The following is a 25,676-nucleotide window of genomic DNA, read 5'->3' as shown; positions in this document are numbered from 1 at the left end:
AAGTGGTGATGGATCTCATTAAGGGGGGCTGCAAGCAATACTTGTTACTATAGGGCTGTGGTTCCCAACCTGTCCATAAGAATCAACCACCGAAAGAGTTTTTGCAACACAGATGCCTCTAAAAGAGATTTGTAAAAATGTAAAACAATGCTACCTTTTCATTATGTCTTTTTTTGTTCTGAAAAATATATTTTTTCATAAAAATATGTCATTCTCAAAAAAAATGTCATTCTTGTTAATATGTAACAAGTTTATTGTGGCTATTTTTCAATGAATTAATAAATATTTTTAAATGAGAAAAAATTACAGATGCCTCTGCCTGGCTCCAAACCACCTGAACAAGAATCTCTTGGGCTAAGGACCTGATACCAGGAGAAATGACAAGCTCCCAGGTTATTCTAAAGCTCAACCAAAGTCAAAAACTACTGTTGTAAACTAAGTAATTTGAGGGCAAATAATATGTAAAAAATTAGAAAAGAATACATGATTTTATTCTACCCTTTGTTTCAATTAGAAATTATAATTGCCTCCTCGTTTGGTTTCACATGATGCTAATTTAATGCAAGTGTGACTTCTAAATGAAGGTTACTCCTAAGCTATTGCATTGGCTCCCCAAGTGTAGTCCTCAACCAGCAGCAGAAGCAGCACTTGGGAACTTGTTAGAAATGTAAATGATCAAGCCCGACCTAGGCCTATTGAACTGGGAGATAGGGGCCCAGCCATCAGTGTTTTAATAAGTACTCTAATGCCACCTGAAGTTTGGGAACTACTGAGCTATTGTACTACTTTAAATCTAAGGCTGCCACGTACATAGATAGGGGTATCTAATAAAATATGAATTTCAGATAAACACTGAATAACTTTTAGTATGATTTTGTTCCAAGTATTGCCTAAGACATGCTTATACTAAAATAAATAAATAAATAAAATAAATAAATAAATAAATAAAATTCGTAGTTTAGCTGAGATTCATATTTAACTGGGCATATTGTATTTTTATTTCCTAACTTGGCAATCTCTCCCCCATTGCTTTAAAAAAATATTTATTTATTTAAAAATCTTTGTTGTTGAAAGTATTGTGTATGTCCCCTTTTTTTCTCTCCAGCCCACCCCCGGACCCCCTCCCCCACATAACTTTTAATTTTAGATTTGTAAGAAGATGAATGTCTCCTTTTTAGAATAAATGCTTTTTTTCTTTAAGAATTATTTTATTTATTGATTTTTAGAGAGAGGAAAGGGGAGAGAGAGAGAGACATTGATATGTTGTTCCGCTTATTTATTCATTCACTGGTTGATTCTTGTATGTGCCCTGACTAGGGATCGAACCCACAACTTTGATATATGGGGATGACACCCTAAGCAACTGAGCTACCTAGTCAGGGCCTTTTTTTCTTTATGAAATAATTTCATGAAGAAATTTTGAAAAAAGATGACTAAATTGAAAGGGGGAAAAGAGAAACATTCCATTCACTGAAAATGCAGTGTGAAAAAATACACTAACTATACACACTGTTGAGGCTTGTCAGACTGATATCATGAGTAACATTATTTACTTATAGATTTGAATTCTGAATAATTCAGAACAGTTTGAGTTTCGAGGAAGTATTCCCATTTCGGTGATGGCAAAACCAAACGCAAAAAGGAGGTTTGCAGCTGATTAAAAGAAAAGAAAAGGAAAATCAAGGTATTTCCTATTTAAAAATTTTGTAGAGAAATAGGGGGATAGTACACGCCTGATGGCTGTTTATTTTTATTAATTTCCACCGCTCACTGGAGAACTTCTGTGGGGAAAGGAGCTGATAGGTGAGAGAGGGAGGCTAAGAGTGGAGTTTGGAGGTGACAGGGAGATGCCTGTCTCTTGACATTTAAAAACCATATTTTAAAAGACTTATGTAACCTTTATGCTAAAGATTGTCCAAATAATGATTTTTTAAAAAAGAACCATCTTCTGTCTTAAGACATTTTTTTCTGATTAAAAAAAAATAATACTCTTTGTAGAAAAATTATAGAAAAATACAAAGAACAACAATCAATGGAGAAAACTTGCAATTTGTGAATAGCCTTTGTGGTTTTTTTCAATACTACATATACATGTAACAAATGTGGGGTATATTACTGTACTTGGTGTTTTATTTTATTTTTTAATTTTTAAAGTTTTAAAAAATATATATTTTTGTAACATTCAGAGAGGAAGGGAGAGGGAGAGAAAGATAGAAACATCAGTGATGAGAGAGAATCATTGATTGGCTGTCTGCTTGCGTGCTCCCTTGGGGATCGAGCCCATAACCGAGGCATATGCTCTTGATCAGAATCAAACCCAGGACCCTTCAGTCCACAGGCCCGCACTCTACCCACTCAGCCAAACCAGCTAGAGCTGTACTTGGTGTTTTAAAACCCAGATTTTGCCCCAAGAATATATTTGACTCATTTCTCAGATGATTAAAATTTTTCCCACATAATACTTAAAATTAAATTTGCTGGGTAACATTGGTTAATAACATTGTATGTTTCAGATGTAAAATTTTATAATACTTCATCTGTATATTGCATTGTGTGCTCACCACCAAAAGTCTAGTCTTCTTTGGTCACCATATATTTCACCCCTTTTCCTCTCTTCATCTTCCCTCCTACCTCCCTTCCCCTCTATTAATCACCATACTGTTGTCTGTGTCTATGAGTTTGTTTGTTTGTTGCTTTCTATTTTATAGGATGTTAATCATATGGTTCTTGTCCTTTTCTGTCTGACTTATTTCACTTAGTATGGTACTCTCAAGATATATCTATGTTGTCAAAATAGCAATATTTCATCATTTTTATGGCTGAATAGTATTCCATTATATATATAATAGAGGCCCGTTGCATGATATTTGTGCAAGAATATGCCTTCTTTCCCCTGGCTTTGCTCCCGGCTGCCTGGGAGCCTGCAAGTCCCCGCTCCCGGGCCGCCTGGGAACTGGCAAGTCCTCACTCCCAGCCGGAGCACCACTCCTGTAACTCCCTCTGCCCCCTCACCTCCCTCAAAGCAGGCATCCTGCCCCGCCCGGCAGCTCTGCACCTGCATATGCAAATTAACCAGCCATATTTGTTGGGTTAATTTACATACTCACTCCTGATTGGCTGTGGGTGTGTGTAGCAGAGGCACGGTCAATTTACATGTTTGACTATAATTAGGTAAGATATGTACCACATCTTTGTGTGTGTGTGTGTGTGTGTCTGTGTGTGTGTGTGTGAATCCTCACCCAAGGATATTTTTCCATTGCTTTTTAGAAAGAGTGGGAGGGAGGCTTGAAGGGGTTGGGAGAGAGAGAGATACAGACAGAAATACTGACGTGAGAGTGACACATCTATTGGTTGCCTCCCACATGTGCCCCAACTGAGACTGGGGATCATACCTGCAACTAAGGTATGTGCCCTTGACCGGGGCTCAAACCCTTGACCCTTTGGTGTTGGAGCCAAAACTCTAACCACTTAGCAACACTGGCCAGGGCATGCCACATCTTTTTATCCAATCATTAGTTGAAGGACATTTAGGTTATTTCCATGTCTTGGCTATTGTGAATGATGCCTTAGTTCATTATAGGAATGGTCATATAATAATTTAATCCCCTGTTGTTAAACATTTAGTTGTCCTAGTTTTTCCCAATTGTGGTGGATGCAGAACATCATTGGATATAAGTCTTATTGTATGTATCCAATTATTTCCCTAGTGAAATTTCTAGTCCTTTGAAGAGACATTGTTCTTTCAAAGGGCATTCTCCTTAAATGCAGCCCCACTAGTTTGACAGGATGTTATGCAGCACTTGCCTTGATGCCCCAGCATTGGTGACTAAGGTTCTGCTAGCTAGGGCAGGAGTCCTTTTCAGGGCATGAGACCCTCAGCCACTATGCTGACCTTCATTCCCTTCCCCAGTCTGTATAAAATGACCTGTAAAGGAGAGACATCAGGTGTGGGAGCTTTGTGGGCAGTGCCATAAAGGAAGGCCCAAGGAACTTCTTATAGAAAGACTCAGAGGAGGGAACTGTAAAAAGGAGAGACTGGGTGGATGGATGTGTGCTAAGGCAAAGAGAGAAGGACTGATGAGAATACTGATGCTGGAGCAGCCAGTATCTCCACTATCTGGTGCAGCAAAGATGTGGGAGTCTTCCCTGCTCAGATGGACACTGGGGAGGTAGAAGGTTTGCGATAGAAATTACAAAAGTATAAATTTTGAAAGATTGAGATAAAGATGAAGTAAATACTTTTTAAAATCTTGCCAACTGGGTGGGATGGGAATGGGGGGATGAGGACAAATATGTGATACCTTAATCAATAAAGAAATTAAAAATAAAATAAAATAAAATAAAAATCTTGCCAACCATATGGCTTTATACTATCATTAAAACCTCAAGACTTAATGCCTACTTAGGATAAGATTCATTGTTAACAATAGTGGATACAAATGCTTAACTCAAGAAGCCTTATTGATAATTTTCCATTTTCTTGATCTATTTTTTCCAGATATAATTGTTATTTTTACCTCAAATGTAGCTGGAGAAAAGCTCTTTGTGAGAGCGAAAGAAGCATTAGCTCTGCTTTTTTCTTGTTTCTCACCATTTTCTGAAGGTTAGTTTATTTAGAACAATAATATGATTTGTAAATACCATACCTGGGTATTGTAAGACACAGAAAACACTAAAAGTGAAAAAATATGAGAGGAGGCCACTCTTAACCCCTTTGTGTTGTGGTACTTCCACTCTTATGTTAATATGTCTCCGTGATGACCTGAATCCTAGAACATGTGTGCATGACATCACTCATCAGTCTACATTGCATTATCAGGAAGCTTAATTTATTTTTTTCTTTTCAAATAAAAATAAACGTAAGTAGAATTTTCCATCTTTTATCGCACACCCCAATGTATTTTTTTTACTCCCTATGGTTGATGCACCTCTCCCTGAAGGCCGCTGGCTTAGAAAAGGGAAGGAGAGGGAATGAAGAAAGAGGTGATGGCCCACCCCCTCCACTTTGTGTCTGTCCTGCAAAATGGGGAGGAGGACGGACCTGACATCCTTTATGAGAGTGGAGTTTTAAACTGAAGTGGGATTTTAAAAAATATATATTTTATTGATTTTTTTACAGAGAGGAAGGGAGAGGGAGAGAGTTAGAAACATCGATGAGAGAGAAACATCGATCAGCTGCCTCCTGCACACCCTCCACTGGGGATGTGCCCGCAACCAAGGTACATGCCCTTGACCGGAATTGAACCTGGGACCTTTCAGTCCGCAGGCCGATGCTCTATCCACTGAGCCAAACCAGTTAGGGCGAAGTGGAAATTTTTTTTTTTTTAAAGCAAGGAAGAGTTGTTTTTGTGTGTGTTTTTAAATATATTTTTTTATTATGTAAAAAAATCTTGTTGACACATGATAGGGTGAGAGAGAGAGAGATAGATACATCAATAATGAGAGAGAATATAGATTGTCTGCCTCCTGCATGCCCTCCCCCCCAGCAATAGAGCCCGCCACCCAGGCATATGCCCTGACCAGGAATTGAACCGTGACCTCCTGGTTCATAGATTGACGCTCAAACCACTGAGCCACACCAACCGGGCTGAAGTAGAATTTTTTTATAAAAGACTTTATTTGTTTGAAAGCAGTTTTAGGTTTACAACAAAGTTAAGAGGGAGGTACAGAGATTTCCCATATACCTCCTGCCCCTGCTTCTCCTTTTATCAACATCACTCACCAGGATGGTACATTTTTTTACCAAGGTTGGACCTATATTGACACATCATAATCACGCAAAGTCCATAGTTTGCCACAGGGTTTACTCAGTGTTGTGGATTTTATGGGTTTAGATAAAGGTGTGGTGATATTAGGCTATCATTATAATACTAGAGGCCCAGCACACGATTAAATCGTGCGCGTGTAGGGTCCCCTAGGCCTAGCCTGCCATCAGGGGCATGTCCGCTGCCCGGCGATGCCTCGATGCCTCGTATGCTCCTCTGAGGACGCTGCCGGCAACCCACCCCACCCGCTGTGAGAGGCGCTGCTCGTTTGCTTGTGACACCGTTACGGCGTCACGACCACAGGTCTTTTATGATATAGATCATACAGAGCATTTTCATTGTCTGAAAAGTGCTCTGTGCCCGGCCTCTTCATCTCTCTCATTCTCCACAGACATGGATCACTTTGTTGTTTCCATCACTTTGCCTTTTCCAGAATATCATATTGTTGAAATCATACAGTTGTAGATTGACTTTTTTCACTTAGTAATATGCATTTATGTTTCCTCCATGTTCTTTCATGGCTTGAAAACTCATTTCATTTTAGCACCAAATAATATTCCATTGTCTGTATGTGCCACAATATTCATTCACCTTGCCTCCACGTTTTGGCCGTTATAGTTAAAGCTGCTATAAACATCATATGCAGGTTTTCGTGTGCACAGAAGCTTTTCAACTCCTTTTGGGTCAATACCAAGGAGAGTGATTGCCAGATCATATGGTAAAAGTATGTATTGTTTTGTAAGCAATCACCAAACTGTCAAAGAGACTATACCATTTTGCATCCCTGCTGGCAGTGTATGAGAATCCCTGTAACTGCACAGCCTCACCAACATTGGTGTTGTCAGTGTTCTAGATTTGGACATTCGAATAGGTGTGTAGTGGTTTCATATTGTTTAAATTTTCACTCTCCCTCTCTTCCCCCGCCCCCACCAATTGATTTTAGAGAGAGTGGAAGGAAAGGGGAGAGACACAGAGAGACACATCAATTGGTTGCCTCCTGCATGTGCCCTGACCAAGGCCAGGGATCAAGCCTGCAACCAAGGTACATGCCTTTTACCAGAATTGAACCAGGACCCTTCAGTCCGCAGGCTGATGCTCTATTCACTGAGCCAAACTGGCTAGGGCTAGGGCTAGGGCTAGGGCTAGGGCTGCATTTTCTTGATGACACATGATGATGAGGAGCATATTTTCATGTGCTTCTTTGCCATCTGTTTGTCATCCTTGGTGAAGTGTTTGTAAAGCTCTTTTGTCTGTTTTTTAAATCAGGTTGCTTTCTTATTGTTCTTTAACAAGTTTGGATCATTTGCAAATATTTTTCCCAAGTCTGTGGCTTGTTTTCTCATTTTCTTGACAGTGTTATTCACATAGATGTGTTTAATTCTGATGAAGTCTGGTTTATTAATTTTTTCATTCATGAATCCTGTTTCATCTAAAAAGTCATCACCAAAAAAGAATTAATTAAAAAATAAAAAGTCATCACTGCCCTGGCCAGTTTGACTTGGGTGATGGTATACAAACCCTGAGGACTGAAGGGCCCTGGGTTCGATTCCAGTCAGGTACACGTACCCTGGTTGCAGGCTTGAACCCCAGCCCCAGTTGGGGCGTGTGTGAGGGGCAACTTATCAATATGTCTCACATAGATGATTCTCCCTCTCTGTCTCTCCCCTTCCTTTCCACTCTCTGTAAAAATCAATGGAAAAATATCCTTGGGTGAGGATTAACAACAACAACAACAAAGTCATCACCATAACCAAGATCGTCTAGATTTTCTCTGATGTTGTCTTCTAGGCATTTTATATATATACTAGAGGCCCATTGCACGATATTCATGCAAGAATAGGCCTTCCTTCCCTTGGCTTCACTCCCAGCTGCCCGGGAGTCAGCAAGTCCTCGCTTCTGTCTGGATTGCTTGGTTGTAGGTGTTTTGTCTTTAGGATGTACAGTCAAAATGCCATAGATTCACTTGTTTCAGTTTGTTTTTATCTTTAGAGATATTGTTCTTTTAATTTAATTTTCAAAGTATGTAAAACTTTCACATGAATCTGTAATCAAAACTAATAAAAATAAAATACATTAAGAGAAGTCTATCTACTACCCTTTCCTCAGTCTGTTTTCCTCAGTCTTATTCTCTATAGGTAACCTAGGCAACCATTCTTGTTATTGTTATTAATCCTCACCTGGGGATATTTTTTCCATTGCTTTTTAGAGAGAGAGTGGAAGTGAGGGAGGGAAAGAGGGAGAGGAGAGAGAGAGAGAGAGAGAGAGAGAGAGAGAGAGAGAGAGAGAGAGAGAGAGAGAGATGACAGAGATACATTGATTGGTTGCCTCCTCGACCATAGCCAGGGATCAAACCTGCAACCCAGGTACTTTCCCTGGACCTGGAATCAAACCAGCAACCCTTTGATGCACAGGCTGACACTCTAACCATTGAACCATATCATCCAGGTCTAGGTAACCATTTTTATTAGTTTTTGGTTTATCTTTCAGCTGTTACTTTTATATACAGAAAAAGTTATATGTATATGCATGTATATCCTCCTTCCCTTTTAAAACAAAACAGGGCCTACTGTACATACTGTTTTATACCTCACTTTTTTTTTCACTTGACAACATGTTCTGGAGGTCACTCATAGCTATATGCAAAATTCTTCCTCATGAAAACTGTACCGTTTCTAATGAACAGTTATTAAAATGGTGAAGCTGTACCATTTCCCTATGGATAGGCATTTCTGTTGTTTCCATTATTTTACTGTTATAAGTGTTAAAATGAATAGCTTTGAGCATATACCATTTCATGTTTTTGCCAGTATGTTTGAGATAGAGTCTTAGAATTGTATTGCTGGATCCAAAGGTAAATGCATATTAGCATCAGCAGAGCACCAAAGGGTGGTGGGTTCGATTCCTGGTCATGGGCACATACCTGGGTTGCAGGTTTTTTCCCTGGCCCCAGGGTTGGGGTGCTGCTGAAGGCAACCAATCAATGTGTCTCTCTCACATTTATGTTTCTCTCTCTCTCTCTCTCTCTCTCTCTCTCTCTCTCTCTCTCTCTCTCAATTCCCCTTCCTCTCTTGCAGTCTCTCTAAAATCAATGGAATAAAAAACATCCTCAGGTGACAATTAACAAAAGCAAAAAAAAAAAAGGTAAATGCATATGTATTTACTCCATACTCATTAAACAACACCCTCTTCTCCCTCCCTGCAGCCCCTGGTAACCACAGGAATACAAAGTCTTTTAAAAACCACAAAAGGGAAACCAAAAACTGATGAGTATTGTTATCCTTATGTCTGTGTCTCTGTGTTTTTAGAATAATATCAAGATAACTTTTCTCAATAGACAAGCTTTATTTAATTAAAGTCTAGTTTTGTTTTTATTTTAATTTTTTATCTGAATCACAAAAGTTTAGGTTTTAATAGAAATTTGGAAAATTAAGAGACAACAATAAAAATAATGCAACTCCACCACCAGAAGATAACCAATGTTACATTTTGATGCATGTCATTCATTTTTTCCTGTCTTGCTTCTTCCATCTCCCTCCCGTCCCCTCCAGAGAGCCCATGTATATATATATATTGGAGTGGGTATGTGCATATAGATATACTTATGTATGGCTCTCTTTCAGTTGTGTGGTCTGTAACTATAAAGGTAGGATTATACTGTAAGTTTCTACTTTTTAGAGTATTTTTAAATGGCCATTAAATATTATTCAAAAATACTATATTAGAATGATGCATATTTTAGCATATGAAAAATCTCATAATTTAACTATATTTTTATTGTTGAATATTTAGGTTGCTTCTCAGTTGTTTTTGCTCTTTGTTAAGGATCAACTTTGTGTATACATCTTGTCTGAGTATTTTCTCTTCTTCTTCTTTTTGAGTATTTTATTTTCTTAGTGCTATTTCTAGAAACAGGTTACTAGGTCAAAGAGTGTGCTGGTCTATATTGGGATTCACCATTCTGTTATGTGGTCTCATGTGCTAGAAAAAGCACCCAGATTCACAAGCTTCCTGGTATGTGTAGTTATTTTACCTTCTAGCCATAGAGGAGTACCCACTTTTGTCATAAAGAAGAAGAAATCCTTTTACTCATCAAACCTTTGTAGCAACCTTTAGTCAGTAGACCAGAATGAAATCTGAAGATGTGGCTAAACTGAGACCAACAATAGAGAATAGTTAATTCATATGCACAACTCACCCTTAGGCAGTGAACCCATTTCTGATTCTATTCACCTTCTGTCATAACCCCTCATCTCTCAGCACACTCAACTGAGGCCCTTTTGGACATGATTTGTAATTTACATTTTTAATATGATAATTGAGGAGAGAGTGTAGGACGTTAATATATTTGGTAATGGACCCAATGCCCCAGTTACCTAACATAACTAGGAACAAATTATTCTGTATGAATGAGTTTTGCAGATGATTGAGGCTAACCAGTTACAGTGGTCGATTTTTGGTGCAAAAGTTCTAATACTGAGAACAGATTTCCTAACTTTTTAATTATGATGGACTTACCAGTGTAAATGAGGTTTCCTCTGTGCACATGGATTAGGAAATTCCTTGAAAGCAAAAGTCTTTCTCCATATATTTATGTGGGATATTTTATCTCCCATTGCTCATAGGAGATCCTTAGAAGAAAGACAATGTTTTTTACCCCATGTTTTGGAGAGTCTGTATGGACAAGCCCTCATTGAATACTTGCGTGCCAGGCAGGCCCATGTTAGGGATTCAAGAGGAGAGACCACGCCTTGCCTTGAGGAGCTCACTCCAGTGGAGAGAATGACTGAGAGTGGCAGATGAATGGCCTGATGCCTTAGGTTTTCATAGAAGTGTTACGGGAAGGAGACTGGCCTAGGGCCAGCTGGTAAGTGTGTGGGTTTTTGACTAAGTGCAAGAAAGATTTCACAACATTGGTCCAGGTGATTTTGAGGGTACATTTATTAAAATCAGGGACAGTGATACAAGGAAGGGCCTAAGATAGAAGAAACTACAGGAAAAGAGCCTAGGTGGGGTGGCTTTGGATCTCTAGAAATGTTATAAGAAAGAAATGAGCTCTGGCGGTGTTGCTTTAGCTCACTGGTAGGTCTAAGAACGGGGGGGGGGGGGGAGGACAGAGTTCAGGGGTTAGCCCAGGACAAGCTGTCACTGACCATTGCTCCCCTGGTTGCAAGTTTCCTAGGGTTCCTTAGAATTTAGGAGATGCATGCCTGTGAGGGGAAGGAAAAGACTTGGGTGTGCTCCCCAGGATGGAGGGCTCTTGCTGGGACTTTTCATTTTGAGGCTTTTTAAAAGCTGGGAGTTTAGGGAAGGTCTTAGGAGAGGATCTCAATAGAATATTCATCATTTTAATGCTGATGTGCCAAAATGAGATCTATTCCCTTAATTTCATCTGTCCTTGGCACAAATGGTACTAATTGGATTTCTGCTATCTATCTCCCTTAGTAGGGTGATTTAAACTAATTAGCCTCTGATTGGGGAGAAGTGTAAGCCATTTACTCTTAAGTGTCTTTGGTTTAGGGAAGATAGGATTACTAGATGGTTGCAAGCTGCTTGGTCATTTATCTATCTCAATTTCCGTATTTCACTTGCCCAGGAATTTTCCTAGCTTCTTACTATCCTGCCTCAGAAGGAGGCAGACGGAGATTTGGCAACATGTAGAAACGAATTTGAATCTGGGCACCCACATTCTTGGTTCTTAACTTCTCTGAGCCTCATTTTTTTCCTGTGAAATGGGGACACCAGAGGGGTCTGAGGCTGTGCTAAGATCATGTGTCTGGCCCTGGCCGGTTTGGCTCAGTGGTAAGAGCATGGGCCCATGCACCGAAGGGTCTTGGGTTTGATTCCAGGTCAAAGGCACATACCTGGGTTGCAGGCTTGATCCTAAACGGGGCACATTTGGGAGGCAACCAATCGATGTGTCTCTCTCACATCAATAAATATTTCTCTTTCTTTCTCTCCTCCCACGCTTCCACTCTCTAAAATTCTGAAAGGTGAGGATTCTGAACACCTGATAGCTAGTGAGACATAGTTACTGGAAATGGCTTTGCCTAGGGCCAGCCAGTAGTGTGTGGGTTCTTGACTTTGAGCAGGAAAAACTTCACAGTACCAGTCCAGGTGAATTTTAGAGGACGCTTATTCAATCCGGGGAACCATGAAACAAGGAAATGAAACAAAGTCTGCTTTTGGCTCACTAAAAAGTCAGAGTAAAGGGGGTCTTAGGGACATGCGCAGGAGTTTTGCCTGGGACTAACTGCTGTTGTATTTGCTGCCCTGATTACAAGCCTCGTGAAGTCCCTTAGAGGCATGCCTGTGGGGAAAGAAGTTGTGGGGAGGCGTGGGCAGGGTCCCGGGAGGGAGACTGATGGCTCCTTTGTCTTGATGATTTTATCTCTCTTGCACGCAGGAATTTTAGGGGAGGTCTCAGGAGAGGGTTTCAGCAGAATATTCTCCTTCAAGGTGTGGTCTTCACTGATTTGTCAATGTCAGGGGGTCCTTAGTCATTGCAGCTGGTCCTGGTGTCACCCACCTGGTTTTGCTGCTTCTCTGGGCCTGGAGCTGAAACACAACTGAGGCCTAGACGTTATCTCTAGGGAGGTGACCTTCTGTATCTGCAGTGAATTGCCTCTGCCCCTTTGTTCAGCTGTCTGTCTCAGTTTCCCTGTTCCACTCACTGGCCTGTCTCAACATGACCCTTGTTAGTTGCCATTATTTTTACAAGAGCTTGGCTGTGGAGGTGGGAGGAGTCTAGGAGTTCTACTCTCAGAAGTAGTTATAACTAGAAACCGTCAGAAATTGATGACACTGGGTAGGGACCAAGGGGAACAGAGGTGTGCCACAAACTTCCTTTCAATGCTGAGCTTTGTCTGTCTTCACTGCCTCACGGTGTCCCTTGGAGGGGGCTTTACTACCCTTGACCAGTTGAGAAGCCTGAGGCAGAAAGGGCATGGGGTGTGAGGCCAGCTCCCCTCCTACACCATTCAGCTCTTTCACCAGAACCCACGTTGGGCAAATCTTTGACCCCTTCCGTTTCCCAGCTGTGGTGGTGGTGGTGGTGGTGGTGATGGTGGTGGCAGTGGCGGCGGTGGGGAGGGGGCAGTGCAGAGTTGATTTCTAGAGGTACCTGGAGCACCAAATTTCCTACATTTAAAGTGCTTAAAATAATTTGCTCTCCCCCTCCTCCAGCTCTTCTTTTGGATGCCCAGGTGAGTGCTGGAAGGAGGCTGCAGGTAATAAGAATATTAATAGAGCACCCTTTTTGAGCATTTACGCGGTGGGTCGACCTGTGCTAAACTCCTTTCCTCCCTAATCCTCCCCAAACCCTAATCTGAGACTTCCTGGGCCAGATTCTCTCTTTTGGCCTCCAGCGCCCATTCCACGACCCGAGATGCAGAGGTCCGGGAAGGACTTCTCTTGCCGCCCCAGGGGCTTGCCCTTGCCGGGCTCCTTCCTGCCCTGCGGTAAGGTGAGGGCAGGGGCGGGCCTGGGCGGGGCGTGGGGGAGGGGGTTTGGGCCCCAGTTTGGTGACTATATACACTGGTCAGCCAGATCGTCCCATACCTGCCACCTTCCTATGGGTCAGCTGCCCCTGTGCCAGCCAGTAATGCTGCCGCTTCTGCTACTCCTGGTACCCGGACTCCTGCCCTGCGCAGGTGAGTGAGGAGTGCGCCCCTGGAGGACCAAGGAGTTCCTGGGACTCCTTCAGCCCTCCCTCCGCCCCAGCCCTGCTCCCCACCCCTCTCTGCAAGAACTCCAACTTACCAGCCCTTTCCAAGGTCCCAGGAGCCCCACCGCCCCGAGCCCTCCTTTCTCTGGCTCACTGACACATTTCTTACCAGGTTTCTAAGAGCCTTCTCCCCAGTCCTCCCGAAGAGCTTCCACTCATCCACTCCTCCCAGGGACCCAAAACTAGGCTAGCCCTTCCCAGGGGCTCGGTGTCCTCCCCAGACATCCCGACACCCCCTCCATCACCGTAACCCTCTTCAGGGACCAGACCCTCTCCATCCACCTGTCCCTGGGGTCTGACTACCAAGGGGAGGAGCAGGGGAAGAAGGGACTGCCCTACCTGGGGTGGGGGAAGAACATAAGGTTGCCTTCTTACCCATCCCTAGGCACCACACTTGGAGAGGTCCCCTCAGTGACTGCCCATTTCTGGGGTGCACAGGCACACGCTCACAGGGAGATATACAGACACCACATCCTATACATACACACCCCAGCCTCACCTGGGCACTTAGGTGTAGGGCTCACGGCCAGAATCACACACAGACACAAGCAGCACACACCCTCAGGTCACAGGAATATAGGAAGCCCAGGCAGCCTGGGCACTCCTAGCAAGGCCGCCGTGGGCAGACAGAGCAAACAGACCCCAGAGTGACCTGCCCCACCCAAGAGGGAGTGTTTTCCTTGGTTCCAAACCCAGTGCTGCGCCTCTGCCCCATGCTTGGGTTCTCCATAGGGCTGTCCCCAGGACCCTGAGATGCCAGAGTGTGGTTAGGTCAGGGTGGGGGACCTCTGGGGACAGTGGTGGGGTATAGGAATAAGACTGGGGTCCTGTCATATATGCTTAGACTGGGGCTTGGTGGACCCAGAGGTCAAGGAACCTTTTATGGAAGCCAGCTGTGTGCCAGGGCATCTGGAGCTGCCTATGGCAGAGACCTGTCCTCCAAGAGCTCCCAGGCTTGGGAGTCACTCCCGTAAGCAGAACGCAGCACAATGGGACAGGGCTCCTGTGGTTGACCTGAGGGTGAGGCAGATTCTAGGAGGTGAGAGGTAAGCGGGTGAGGACGGGGTGAGGGCATTTGCAGGATATATGTGATGGGAAATGTAACCGGAGGAACAGGAAGTGATGAGCAGGATCTATGTGGTGGGCATTCAGAGAGGACACTGGAGAGGAGGGAGGGGCAGGCTCCTGCAGGGCCTCTGGGCTGCAGTGAGGCCCCTGAGCTTTCTCTGAAGGGTGGTTTCAGGCAGAGGGGTGGCAGCTGGGAGCAGCACTTGGCAAATCCTGAGAGAGCGAGCTGGATTTAATTCTGGTCTGTACTCCTAAAAAGAGTCAGTGTAGTAAAAACTTGTTCTAGAAAAGAGACACGATGACTAGATGTAATGCATAAATCTCTGGATTGGCAGTCCCAGAGCAGTGGAGAGCAGATTCCCAGGAATCAGGCAGGTCTGGCTGGGCCTGGGTGTCTGCTCTGAGACTCACCTGGGATGGGTCCTTGTGCCTCTCTTAGTCTTAGTCTAAGGGGTGCACAGGCACACACTCACAGGGACTGTGTTCTCTGATGCCCACACCACAGAGAGTTTGGACATGCCTGACCCTGAGCAGTGGCCCCCTCCCTGGTGCCCCTCAGCTCTGTCACCCTGGCAGGTCTCCTTCCCCTGCTGTTATTGGGCAAGGAGGACTGAGCACTGGATTGGGAGTCAGAAGCCTGGGTCAGAGCCCCCAATCAGCCAGCTTCTTGTTGGCTGTGTGGCTGTGAAAGGCAGGGGTTCCCATTGCACCTACTGTGCACTGCTATGTGTCAGAGCCATAATTGGGCTCGGGCCACCGGGCCTCCCTGTGTGGGAGGGAGCTGTGTCTAGGCAGTGAAAATAGGAGACGGAAAGGGCCCCGAACCAGCGTCTATGGAAGTGGTGGTGGTGGTGGTGGAGAGAACCAGGGACAGGGATGCCTGCACAGAGGAGCCCTTGTGGACTCCTCTTTAGCTCAGGGACCCTGTTTAGCTCATCTCTGATGACCAGTGCTCATCACAGGCAATGGGACAGACATTTTTAAAATATATATATTTTATTGATTTTTTACAGAGAGGAAGGGAGAGGGATAGAGAGTTAGAAACATCGATGAGAAACATTGATCAGCTGCCTCCTGCACACCCCCTACTGGGGATGTGCCCACAACCAAGGCACATGCCCTTGACCAGAATCGAACCCGGGACCCTTCAGTCCACAGGCCGACGCTCTATCCACTGAGCCAAACCGGTTAAGGCAATGGGACAGACATTCAATGCACAACGTAGACTCTGACCGTGTCGGAAATTGACAAGGGCCGGAAATTGGGAATCAGGGCATTCCAGGAAGTGAGATCTTTCAGATGCTGTGGCTCTGTGTCTTGTTTTCTCTTTCATGGCCGCCTTGAAGATATTGGTAATAATAGCTAGAGCTTGCTATGTGCCAGGTGCTTTACATACATGATCTCATTTCATTCTATGAAGAGAGGTGCACTTATCCTCCTAATTTTACAGATGAAGAAAACAAGGCACAGAGAGTTTGAATAAGTTGTTCAAGGTCATCCAGCCAGGGACTAGGAGGAGCAGGATTCAAACCTAGGGAGTCATCCCGGCTCTTTTCAGGCCAGTGACCTTCCCCAGGGCCAAGGGAGAACCTGACCTTCAGCCTCTAACTTTTGTTTCCCCCCAGCTTCCTTGAAGTCACATGTGCACCGACGTGGACTCATAGAACTGGCAGAGACCATACACTGTGTTGGCCCCCGCAGCCCCCTGGCCTATGTTAGCTATGGCTGCTACTGTGGCCTGGGTGGCCGAGGCAAGCCCGTCGATGACATTGACCGGTGAGTTTATGTGTGGGCCAGGCTAGAAGGTCTCCCACCCTCTGGGGGTAGGTAAGGCCTATGAGGAAATGGCACAGGGCACTACCTTGCAGGCAGAGGTCCTCCTGGGTAACATTGCCAGCTGCCCCCTCACTCTGGTTATGGGATGATTTCTTGGGCTGAAAAAACAAACAACCTACACAAAACTGGTCAGACTTAAAGGGCACCAGGAACTCTTTTGAGAACCCCTTTGAGTCCTCACAACAAACCCATCTCAGAAATGAGGAAATTGAGGCACAGAAAGATTAAGTAACTTGTGTGGGGCCACACAGAGAGTAAGGGATGTGAACCCAGTCTTGCTGGGTTCATGGCCCTAAGCACCGCACTCTGCTGTCATGTGAGAAGTGCCTGTTCTGTACAGGGCTGTGGGCGCATATCTTCCCATGACATCTCATTCACCCTCATGGCCATCCTTCGAAACAGGCACAATGGCTATCCCTGTTTTATGGACGAGGGCCCCGAGACTCAGACAGGCACAGCCACTCACCAGGTGACAGAGTATTTGATGGTCTCCTCCCTATCTTAGCGGATGTGATTGTCATTAGCAAGTCTTGACTCAGCCTTGCGCCTTCAAGGCTCTTGCTGCCGGCCATGCCCGCCCATACTCTGGTTGTCTGGTTCCTGTACATCTTTCCAGATGCAGATCAAGCATTACCGCCTCTAGGAAGCCTTTCCTGAAGCCCGGCTGGGCATGGCACCTCCTCTGGCTTCCAGAATCCTCTCTTACCCCTCATCCCAGCACTTCTCACTATGCATGTAGCACCTGGTGGCTTGTCTGCTTCCCTCACCAGACTGGGAGCTCCTTGAGGGCAGAGTGAAATCTGGCTGACCTGTCCCTGCCAGATCAGCTGAGGGCTCAACACAGCGTGGGGCTGGTGGCTGGGTGGAGATAATACCAGTGAATGAATGAATAATGGGCAGGTTTAGGGGTATTTGTGGGTGTTCCTCAGGAAATTTTTCAATAGTAAATTATTATTATTATTATTATTATTATTATTATTATTGAAATCCTATTATGTGGTAGGCCCTGGGTTGGATACTGGTGACACTGTGAGAAATGGTCCCACATCTTAGAGCTCTGGTCAGTGAGAAGGACAGGTGTTAACCTTCTTGCTAATCAGGGTCTCATTATAAACCTGCCCTGAAGGGAGGTTCCCTGGTTTTATGAGAGGGTGTAACAAGGAGCCCCCTGGGAAGTAGGGGGCCTGATGACATTCTAGGGATGGGAGCTGGTACTTAGGCTGAGACCTAAAGGAGGAAGAGTGGGCATGCAGTTGTCCTAGGCAGAGGGCAAAGGTGGGAGGCAGGCTTGTTCTAGCAACAGAGAGGAGAGTAGTTCTGCTGGAGCTCAGAGACTAAGGGAGTGAAGCAGGCAGGGGCCAGGCTCGAGCATGGCTGGCGATGGAGGCAGTGCAGGACACACTGAGGTCAGTAGAAGTATTTCCCAAGATAGGAGTCTCAGGAACAGAGTTTGGACCAGAAGATGCTCACCCATAGTCCTAGCATGGAAAGATGGCCAGGAGAGCAGCCTTCACCCACCTGCTGGTCTGCCTGTCTGCCATCCGCAGGTGCTGTCAGCGTCATGATTGCTGCTACCAGCATGCCAGGAAGGAGGTTGGCTGCATAACCAAGCTGCAGTCCTACCCCTGGACGTGCATCAGTCAGCGCATTGAATGTGGTGAGTTCCCAGCAACACCCACACCAACCTTCCCCGGAGTTCCTGGGGCATCTGCTTGTAATAACTTACCACTGCTTCCAACTCCCCATAGACCACCCTTTGGATTGATCTAATATAAATAATCGTTAATGCTGAACACTTAAAAAAATAAACAAAAAAAACCCTTTTCTTTCTTTCAAAAAATTTAAAAAATATATAGTTTTATTCATTTCAGAGAGGAAGGGAGAAGGAGAGAGAGATAGAAACATCAATGATGAGAGAGAACCATTGATTGGCTGCCTCTTGCAAGCCCCCTACTGGGGATTGATCCCACAACCCAGGCATGTGCCCTTGACCAGAATTGAACTCGGGACCCTTCAGTCTGCATGCCGACGCTCTATCCACTGAGCCAAACCAGCTAGGGCCAAAGAAACCCATTTCTTTTCTGTCTGGACAAAATTGGAAAAAGAGAGAAATGATACCAGATATAAACCACCTAACTGTCCATCAGATGGGGCCTGGGTATATAAACCCATGATGTATCCTCACTGAAGGATATATCCTCACCGTGGAAGACTGCAGCCTGGAGAAGGGATAAGGTAGAACCATATGCTGACATGGAAAGATGTTGAGTGAAAAAGCAAACTGCAGAATGACATGTTCAATAAAGCACCACTGTGTTAAAAAGAAAAACTTGCAAATAGTACCATCCTACTTTCCGTAACTACATGTGGACGCTTGCAAAGCTCAGAAAAATGTAAAGATACACTCCAAACTGAGGATGACTGTGGTCATTTCTAGGGACAGAATCAGGTTGAGGGGAGTGATGGTAGGGAGCAATTTTATGTTCTCTGTAATGTTTCCATTTTTTAAAAAAGATTACCTTCATGAATTATTTGTGAATTAAAAGTTAAAAAGAAAAGGAATATACAGACTAAAGGTATCTATGCAAATTACTTTGACATGTAATGAAACAAAATTTAAAAATGTGGGTGGAGGATGGATGGACAGATTACTTTCTTAGAGATGGTATTTATTAGTGGGGTGATTAGTATATCTCTTGTGGTTTTTATTAGCTTTTCCCTAATCATGTTGAGCATCTTTTCATGTGCTTGTTGACCATTTATATATCTGGAGAAATGACTATTCAGGTGTTTTGCTCATTTTTAATTGGGTTATTTGTCTTTTTGTTGTTGAGTTATAAGAGTTTTTAATACATTCTGGGTACTGTACCTCTATCAGATATATGATTTACAAATATGTTCTCCCATTCTATAGGTTATCTTTTCATTTTCTTTCTTTTTCCTTTTCTTGTTAATCATCAGCCGAGGATATTTTTTCCATTGCTTTTCAGAGAGAGATTGTGGAAGGGAGAGAGACAAGGGAAGGAGAAACAGAGACAGAGACAGGGGAGAGAGAAAGAGAAGGAGAGAGAATGTGAGAAAGACACACCCATCGGTTGCCTGTCCCCCCAACCTGGGACGGGGACGAACCTGCAACCCAGGTATGTGCCCTTGACTGGGAATCGAACCCTGGACCCTTTGGTGCTCAGGCTGACCCTCTAATCACTGAGTCACACCTGCCAGGGCTATTTTCATTTTCTTGAAAATGTTTTTTGTTAATGTTTTTATTGATTTTTAGAGAGAGAGGAAGGGAGAGGAAGAGAGAAACATGGATGAGAGAGAAACCTCATCGATCAGCTGCCTTCCACACACCCCTACTGGGGATCGAGCTCGAAATTTGGGCAGGTGCCCTGACTGGGAATCGAACCAGTGACTTCTTGATTAATGAGTTGAGGCTCAACCACTGAACCATACTGGCCAGGGCTCTTTTCATATTCTTTTCTTTAAAAAAAAAATATTTTATTGACTTCAGAGAGGAAGGGAGAGGGAGAGAGAGATAGAAACACCAATGATGAAAGAGAATCATTGACTGGCTGCCTCCTGCACGTCCCCTACTGGGGATCGAGCTCACAACCCAGGCATGTGCCCTTGGCCAGAATTGAACACAGGACCCTTCAATCCGTAGGCTGACGCTCTATCCACTGAGCAAAACCTACTAGGGCTCATTTTCTTGATAATGTCTTTTATGTTCAAAAATTGTAATATTGGCTCTAGCTGGTTTGGCCCAGTAGATAAAGTGTCGGCCTGTGGACTAAAGGGTCCCAGGTTCAATTCCAGTCAAGGGCACATGCCTGGGTTGTGGGCTCAGTCCCCAGTGGGGGGTGTGCAGGAGGTGGCCAATAAATGATTCTCTCTAATCATTGATGTTTCTATCTATCTCTTCCTCTCCTTTCCTCTCTGAAATCAATAAAAAAATATATATTTTTAAAAAGTTGTAATTTTGGCCCTGGCTGGTTTTCTCAGTAGTTAGAACATTGGCTCTCAGACTGAAGGGTCTTGGGTTCGATTCCCAGTCAAGGGCACATACCTGGGTTGTGGATTTGCACCTGTCCCCCACCCCCACCCCCCACCCCAGCCGGGGCATGGGCAGGAGGCAACCAGTAGATGAGTCTCACATCGATGTTTCTCTCTCTCTCTCTCTCTCTCTCTCTCTCTCTCTCTCTCTCTTTCTCTCTCTCTCTCTCTCTCTCTCTCTCTCTCTCTCTCCCCCCTCCTTCTCCCTCCCTTTCACTCTCTCTAAAAATCAATGGGAAAAATATCCTGAGGTGAGGATTTAAAAAAAAAGTTGTAATTTTGATAAAGCCCAATTTTTCTGTTTTGTCTTTCTTTTTAAGTCCTCATCTGATGATATTTTCCCCGTTGATTTTTAAAGAGAGTGAAAGGCAGATAAGAAAAAGCTAAAGGAGTTCATCACCACCAAACCAGCATTATATGAAATGCTGAAAGGTATTCTTTAAAAAGAGGAAAAAGAAGAAGAAAGATAAAAATTATGAACAACAAATACATATCTATCAACAAGTGAATCTAAAAGTCAAGTGAATTAAAAATCTGAGGAACAGAATAAACTGGTGACTTAATAGAATCAGGCATAGAATGGGAGTGGATTGATAATTCTCAGGGGGAAAGGGGTGTCTGTGTGAGGAGTATGGGAAGAGACTGGACAAAAATCATAAACCTATGGATAAGGACAGCGGGGGGGGGGAGGTAAGGAAAGAGGGGGGGTAGGAACTGGGTGGTGGGGAGATATGTGGGGAAAAAGGAGAAACAATTGTAATCTGAACAATAAAGATTCATTAAAAAAAATAAATAAATAAAGAGAGTGAAAGGGTTTAATCCACATGCAGGATTAAACCTGCAACCAGGGTACATGTCCTTGACTGGGAATGGAACCCAGACCCTCTGGTCTGCGAGCCGACGCTCTAACCACTGAACAATTGGCCAGGGCTATTTTGTCTTTTATTGATCATGTCTTTGGTGTCCTATCTATGAATCCATTGCTAGATCCAAGGCCATGAAGACTTATGTCCCTGTTTCCTTCTAATAGTTTGATCATTTGAATCTTGCATTTAGGTCATTGATCCACTTTGAGCTAATTTTTGTATATGGTGTGTGTTAAAGGTCTAACTTCAGTGTTGTGCATGGACTATCCAGTTGTCCCAGTACTGTCTGTGGAAGAAACTCTTCTTTCCCTTGTTGAAAATCTCTTGGCCCTAGATGGATGACCTCTCCGGTCCTCAGTTTCCTTACCTCGAAGATGCGTGTAGCAAAGATGAAACAAGGGTTTATAATGTGATAAATAGATTGGACAGAGGTTACTATTCTCTCCCATCTCCTCTCCTCCCTCTCTCATCCTGATCTGAACCCTCTCTCTGACCCACTACTGCCCACTAGAGAGAACTGAGGTTCTGGTGTGACTTTCCACTGGAACCCTCGCTCCTGCAGCGGGGTCTGTTCCAGAGGAAAGGCGGCAACTACGAGTTACTAGAAGGATGGTCTTAGATAGGCACAGACCCTCAGCCATATCTCCTCAGTATGACTTAGGAGCTGGCATAAGAACAAGGCTGACTTCATATTGAGAAACAATATTGGTGTTTAGGACTGAAAGTGGCCCAGACATCATCTTGTCCAGCCCTCTCATACGGAGTTGGAGAAACTGAAGCACAGGGAAAGAAGTGACTTGCCTGCCGTGGTGGTGATGTGCCTACTCCTGGGCCCATTCCCTGCCCCCAATCTGCCCCTTCCGGTGCGGGCAAGGAGGAGGTGAAATGGGCGTTGAGTTGGAAATCTTAAAGATCTTCCCCTTCTTCCCTTCAACTTGCCCCTAACCGTGTTAAAATGGAATTTGTAAAGTATTTGTTGATGGAGTCTGTGCCTGTTTACAGAACTGCCCTCCCTGAACCAAAGGAAGAGAACCAAAATATGTATTATACATTTTTGACTAAAAATATTCTCTTATTCTGTTTGGAGATATTCTGAACATAGTTGTTTATTTAATTACAGGTGTGGCCCATTTTCCATTTATGGGCCTGACTTAAATATATTTTAAAAATGTTAAGCATATAATAATATTTACTGGCAGGCCTTTATTTTAAACTTAACCCATGGGAGCTATTTTTCCTTTTAAATTTTTATTATTCTTGAATAACATGATGCTATTAGGTTCCTGAGGCTATGGAGTAGTAAAACCAAGTCTTGCTTTTGAAAGAATCTTTCTTGCTCAGAGATGAGGGTGGGAACAGAGGGGAGGTACAGGTGCTGGATCATGAGATCCTGGGCTGGACTCCTGGTCCACCCCTTTCCAGCTCTGTGTCCTTGGACAAGCTACTGAATTCCACTGAGTCTCCCTCACTTTACACATCCATAAAATGGGAATAGTAAAAATTAGATGCAGTGTTTGTGTAAGAATTGGAAATGATGTATGGCTTTTCCATATTCTCTCAACAAATATTATTGAGAATCTATTCTGTGCCAGCCTCTATGCTAGGTTTTAGGTAAGACAGAGAAGTGTAGGCCAGCTGGTGTAGCTAAGTGGTTGAATGTTGACCCATGAATCAGGGGGTCATGGTTTGTTCCTGGTCAGAGCATATGCCGGGGTCGCGGGCTCAATTCCCAGTAGTGGATGTGTGGGAGGAGAACAATTAATGATTCTCTTTCATCATTGATGTTTCTCTCTCTCTCTCTCTGAAATTAATAAAAACATAAAAAACGAAAGCGAAGTCTAAAAGGAGGAGAATGGGAAATTGTCTCTGTGCCAAGTGCTTTTATAACTGCTGTGTCAGAAAATAAAGCAGGTGAAGTACTTAACCTGCTACAACATGGATGAACCTTGAAAATGTGATACAAGGAGCTAAGTGCAAGAAGCCAGGCACAAAAGGTCACGTGCTATATGATTCCAAGTGTTTACAATATCCAGAATAGGCAAATCTATAGGGACAGAAGGCTGATTAATGGTTGACAGACTCAGGAGAGGAGTATTGGGGAACAACATCTTAATGTGTACAAGATCTCTTTGGGGTGATAGAAATGTTTTGGAACTAGATAGAGGTGATGGTTACCCAATATTATGAATGTACTAAACCCCACTGATTTGTGTACTTTTAAATGGTAAATTTTGATATGGGAATTTTTCCTCAATAAAAAAGCAGGGATGCAGGGTGGGGCTATCCTTTTATATTGAACTAGAGGCCCAGTGCACGAACTTTGTGCAGGGGTAGGGTCCCCAGGGCAGATTGGGGCCTTACTTCATTCCACATCATAGCAAGTAATCAAACTTCCGATCTTCCCATCAAACTCTTGAGGGGACACTTTGCATATTTGCCTTATATATATAGATGGTCAGATTAGTGGCAACTTTAGGAGGTCAGCTTCAGCTTACTAGTGCCTCCTGTATCCACTGCATTTTACTGATTTGGTCTCTTTCCATTCTCTCAACAGCCCTTAGAAGTAGGTACTATTAGTATCCCCGTGTTGCACTTGAGGAAACAGCCCAGAGAGTATGAAGTGATGTGTCTATAGGCACATATCTACTACATTCAATGTTGATTGAGTGCAGGTTCAGTGCCAAGTCTCTCCTGGGCACTTGATGTAGGCTTCCTCACCCAGGCTTCCCAGTAATCCTGCAAAGTGGATAATGCCCCATTTTAAATGAGGACTTGACTCATTTAGGCAAGATCACACAGCTAGGAAGCAGCAGAGCAGGCATTAAAAAAAAAAAAAAAAAGGCCTGGATGGTTCCTTACTGCTATTCTCAATGGATCTTCAAATGAAATTGTGTAATATTGATACAAAAGAGAAGCTAGCTCAAAGGGACTTTGGACTCGGCATTTCAAAACACTTTTCTGACAACTTCATTTCCTTTTCAGCAAGATGGGGCCAATATCACTCCCTCCTGGAGTTGCCCTGACAATGGAGATCACATAGTGAATTGTCAAGTGTCACACACATACAGTTTATGACCCTTACTGCCAACAGTGTTACTCGTTTCCCTCATGTTTATCCTCAAGTCTCTGCACGTTCCCGCTCTAACCTCAGTTTCCCCATTTCTTTCAGGACCGACAGAGGATAAATGTCAAGAACTCTTGTGCAAGTGTGACCAGGAGCTTGCTTACTGCTTAGCCAAAACTGAGTACCATTTAAAGTACTTCTTCTATCCACGTTTCTTATGTGGGCAGGACCCGCTCAAATGTGACTGACTAGCTTGACTTGAAATGTTTTGCACAAAGAAATAAAACTCTTTTTTCACTAATCAACAGCCACCTTCAGTTCATATTCAGAGGGGAACTGAGTTAAAGTGTTAAAGCTGCAACTTGTGTTTGTTCTTCCTCCCTCTCCAAACTTGGGGCTGGAGCCTGTTTGGTGGCCAGTTTGACCAAGGTCAAAACCCCATGCCTATTTACAAAACCATGACAGTGTTTGTACCTGTATTGGATCTGGTACCATGTTCGAGGTTCAACTTTTATGAAAAGGCTGAGCTTGTCTTCTAACCTGCTCTTGGTGAACAAACACCTGCTAAGTGCCTGGCCTTGTTCTAAGTTCTGGGTTGAGGCAATAAACAAGATGACCACATGATTACCATCCACCCTTGTGAAGTTCAGGTCTAGTAATTGTTAGCTCAAGAAAGAGTATTCTTGTCCAACCTACTCCACCTTTTTTTTTTTTTTTTTTTAATCCTCACCTGAGGATATTTTTTTCCACTGAGTTCTAGAGAGAGTGGAAGGGAGGGAGGAGGTAGAGAGAAAAACATTGACATGAGAGACACATTAATTGGTTGTCTCCTGCATGGGCCCTTACCAGTGCTTGGGAACTTGAAACCAAGGTATGAGGTACATGCCCTTGACTGGGAATCAAACCCAGGACCTTGCAGGCCAACGCTCTAACCACTAAGCAACCAACCAGAGCCATCCTACTCCATCTTTACTAGTTAAAATTTATTTCCTGATTACAAAAGTATTATATACTCACTGCTTTCTTAAAAAGGCAAATGCAGAGAAATATAAAGGGGGAAAAATTATCCCATTTCCCACAAACCATAATGACCACTTTTTTAGCATTTTAGTTTGTTGTCCATCAGTCTTTTCTGTATTTTAAAAAAATGTAGTTGAATCCTGGCTGGTGTGGCTCAGTTGGTTGGGGATCATCCCATGCATGGAAATTTGCTGGTTCAATTCCTGGTCAGAGCACATCCCCAGGTTGTGGGATTGATCGCTATTTCCCTCTACTCTCTTCTCTCTAAAAATCAACAAACT

General features: G+C 43.7%; 1 protein-coding gene across 3 annotated transcripts in view; it reads left to right on the top strand.

Moving 5' to 3' along the window:
• LOC103286287 (group 10 secretory phospholipase A2-like) overlaps positions 1 to 24,623 on the top strand; it is a 46,545-nt gene extending 21,922 nt beyond the window's left edge. The window contains exons 1-5 of one of the 3 annotated variants that reach the window (XM_028145491.2): positions 13,144 to 13,222; positions 13,311 to 13,414; positions 16,182 to 16,332; positions 17,940 to 18,049; positions 24,481 to 24,623. In XM_028145491.2, the coding sequence (XP_028001292.2) occupies positions 13,336 to 13,414; positions 16,182 to 16,332; positions 17,940 to 18,049; positions 24,481 to 24,623 (483 nt within the window). In that variant the 5' untranslated portion in view covers positions 13,144 to 13,222; positions 13,311 to 13,335. Of the gene's footprint in view, positions 1 to 13,143; positions 13,228 to 13,310; positions 13,415 to 16,181; positions 16,333 to 17,939; positions 18,050 to 24,480 lie in introns of those variants that run through there. The other 2 variants (XM_054714248.1, XM_054714249.1) reach the window with 2 other exon arrangements.
• Positions 24,624 to 25,676: the final 1,053 nt, after the last annotated feature.

Source organism: Eptesicus fuscus, chromosome 4, assembly GCF_027574615.1.
Source record: "Eptesicus fuscus isolate TK198812 chromosome 4, DD_ASM_mEF_20220401, whole genome shotgun sequence".
Lineage (NCBI taxonomy): Eukaryota > Metazoa > Chordata > Mammalia > Chiroptera > Vespertilionidae > Eptesicus > Eptesicus fuscus.
This window is presented reverse-complemented; position numbering and strand designations above follow the sequence as displayed.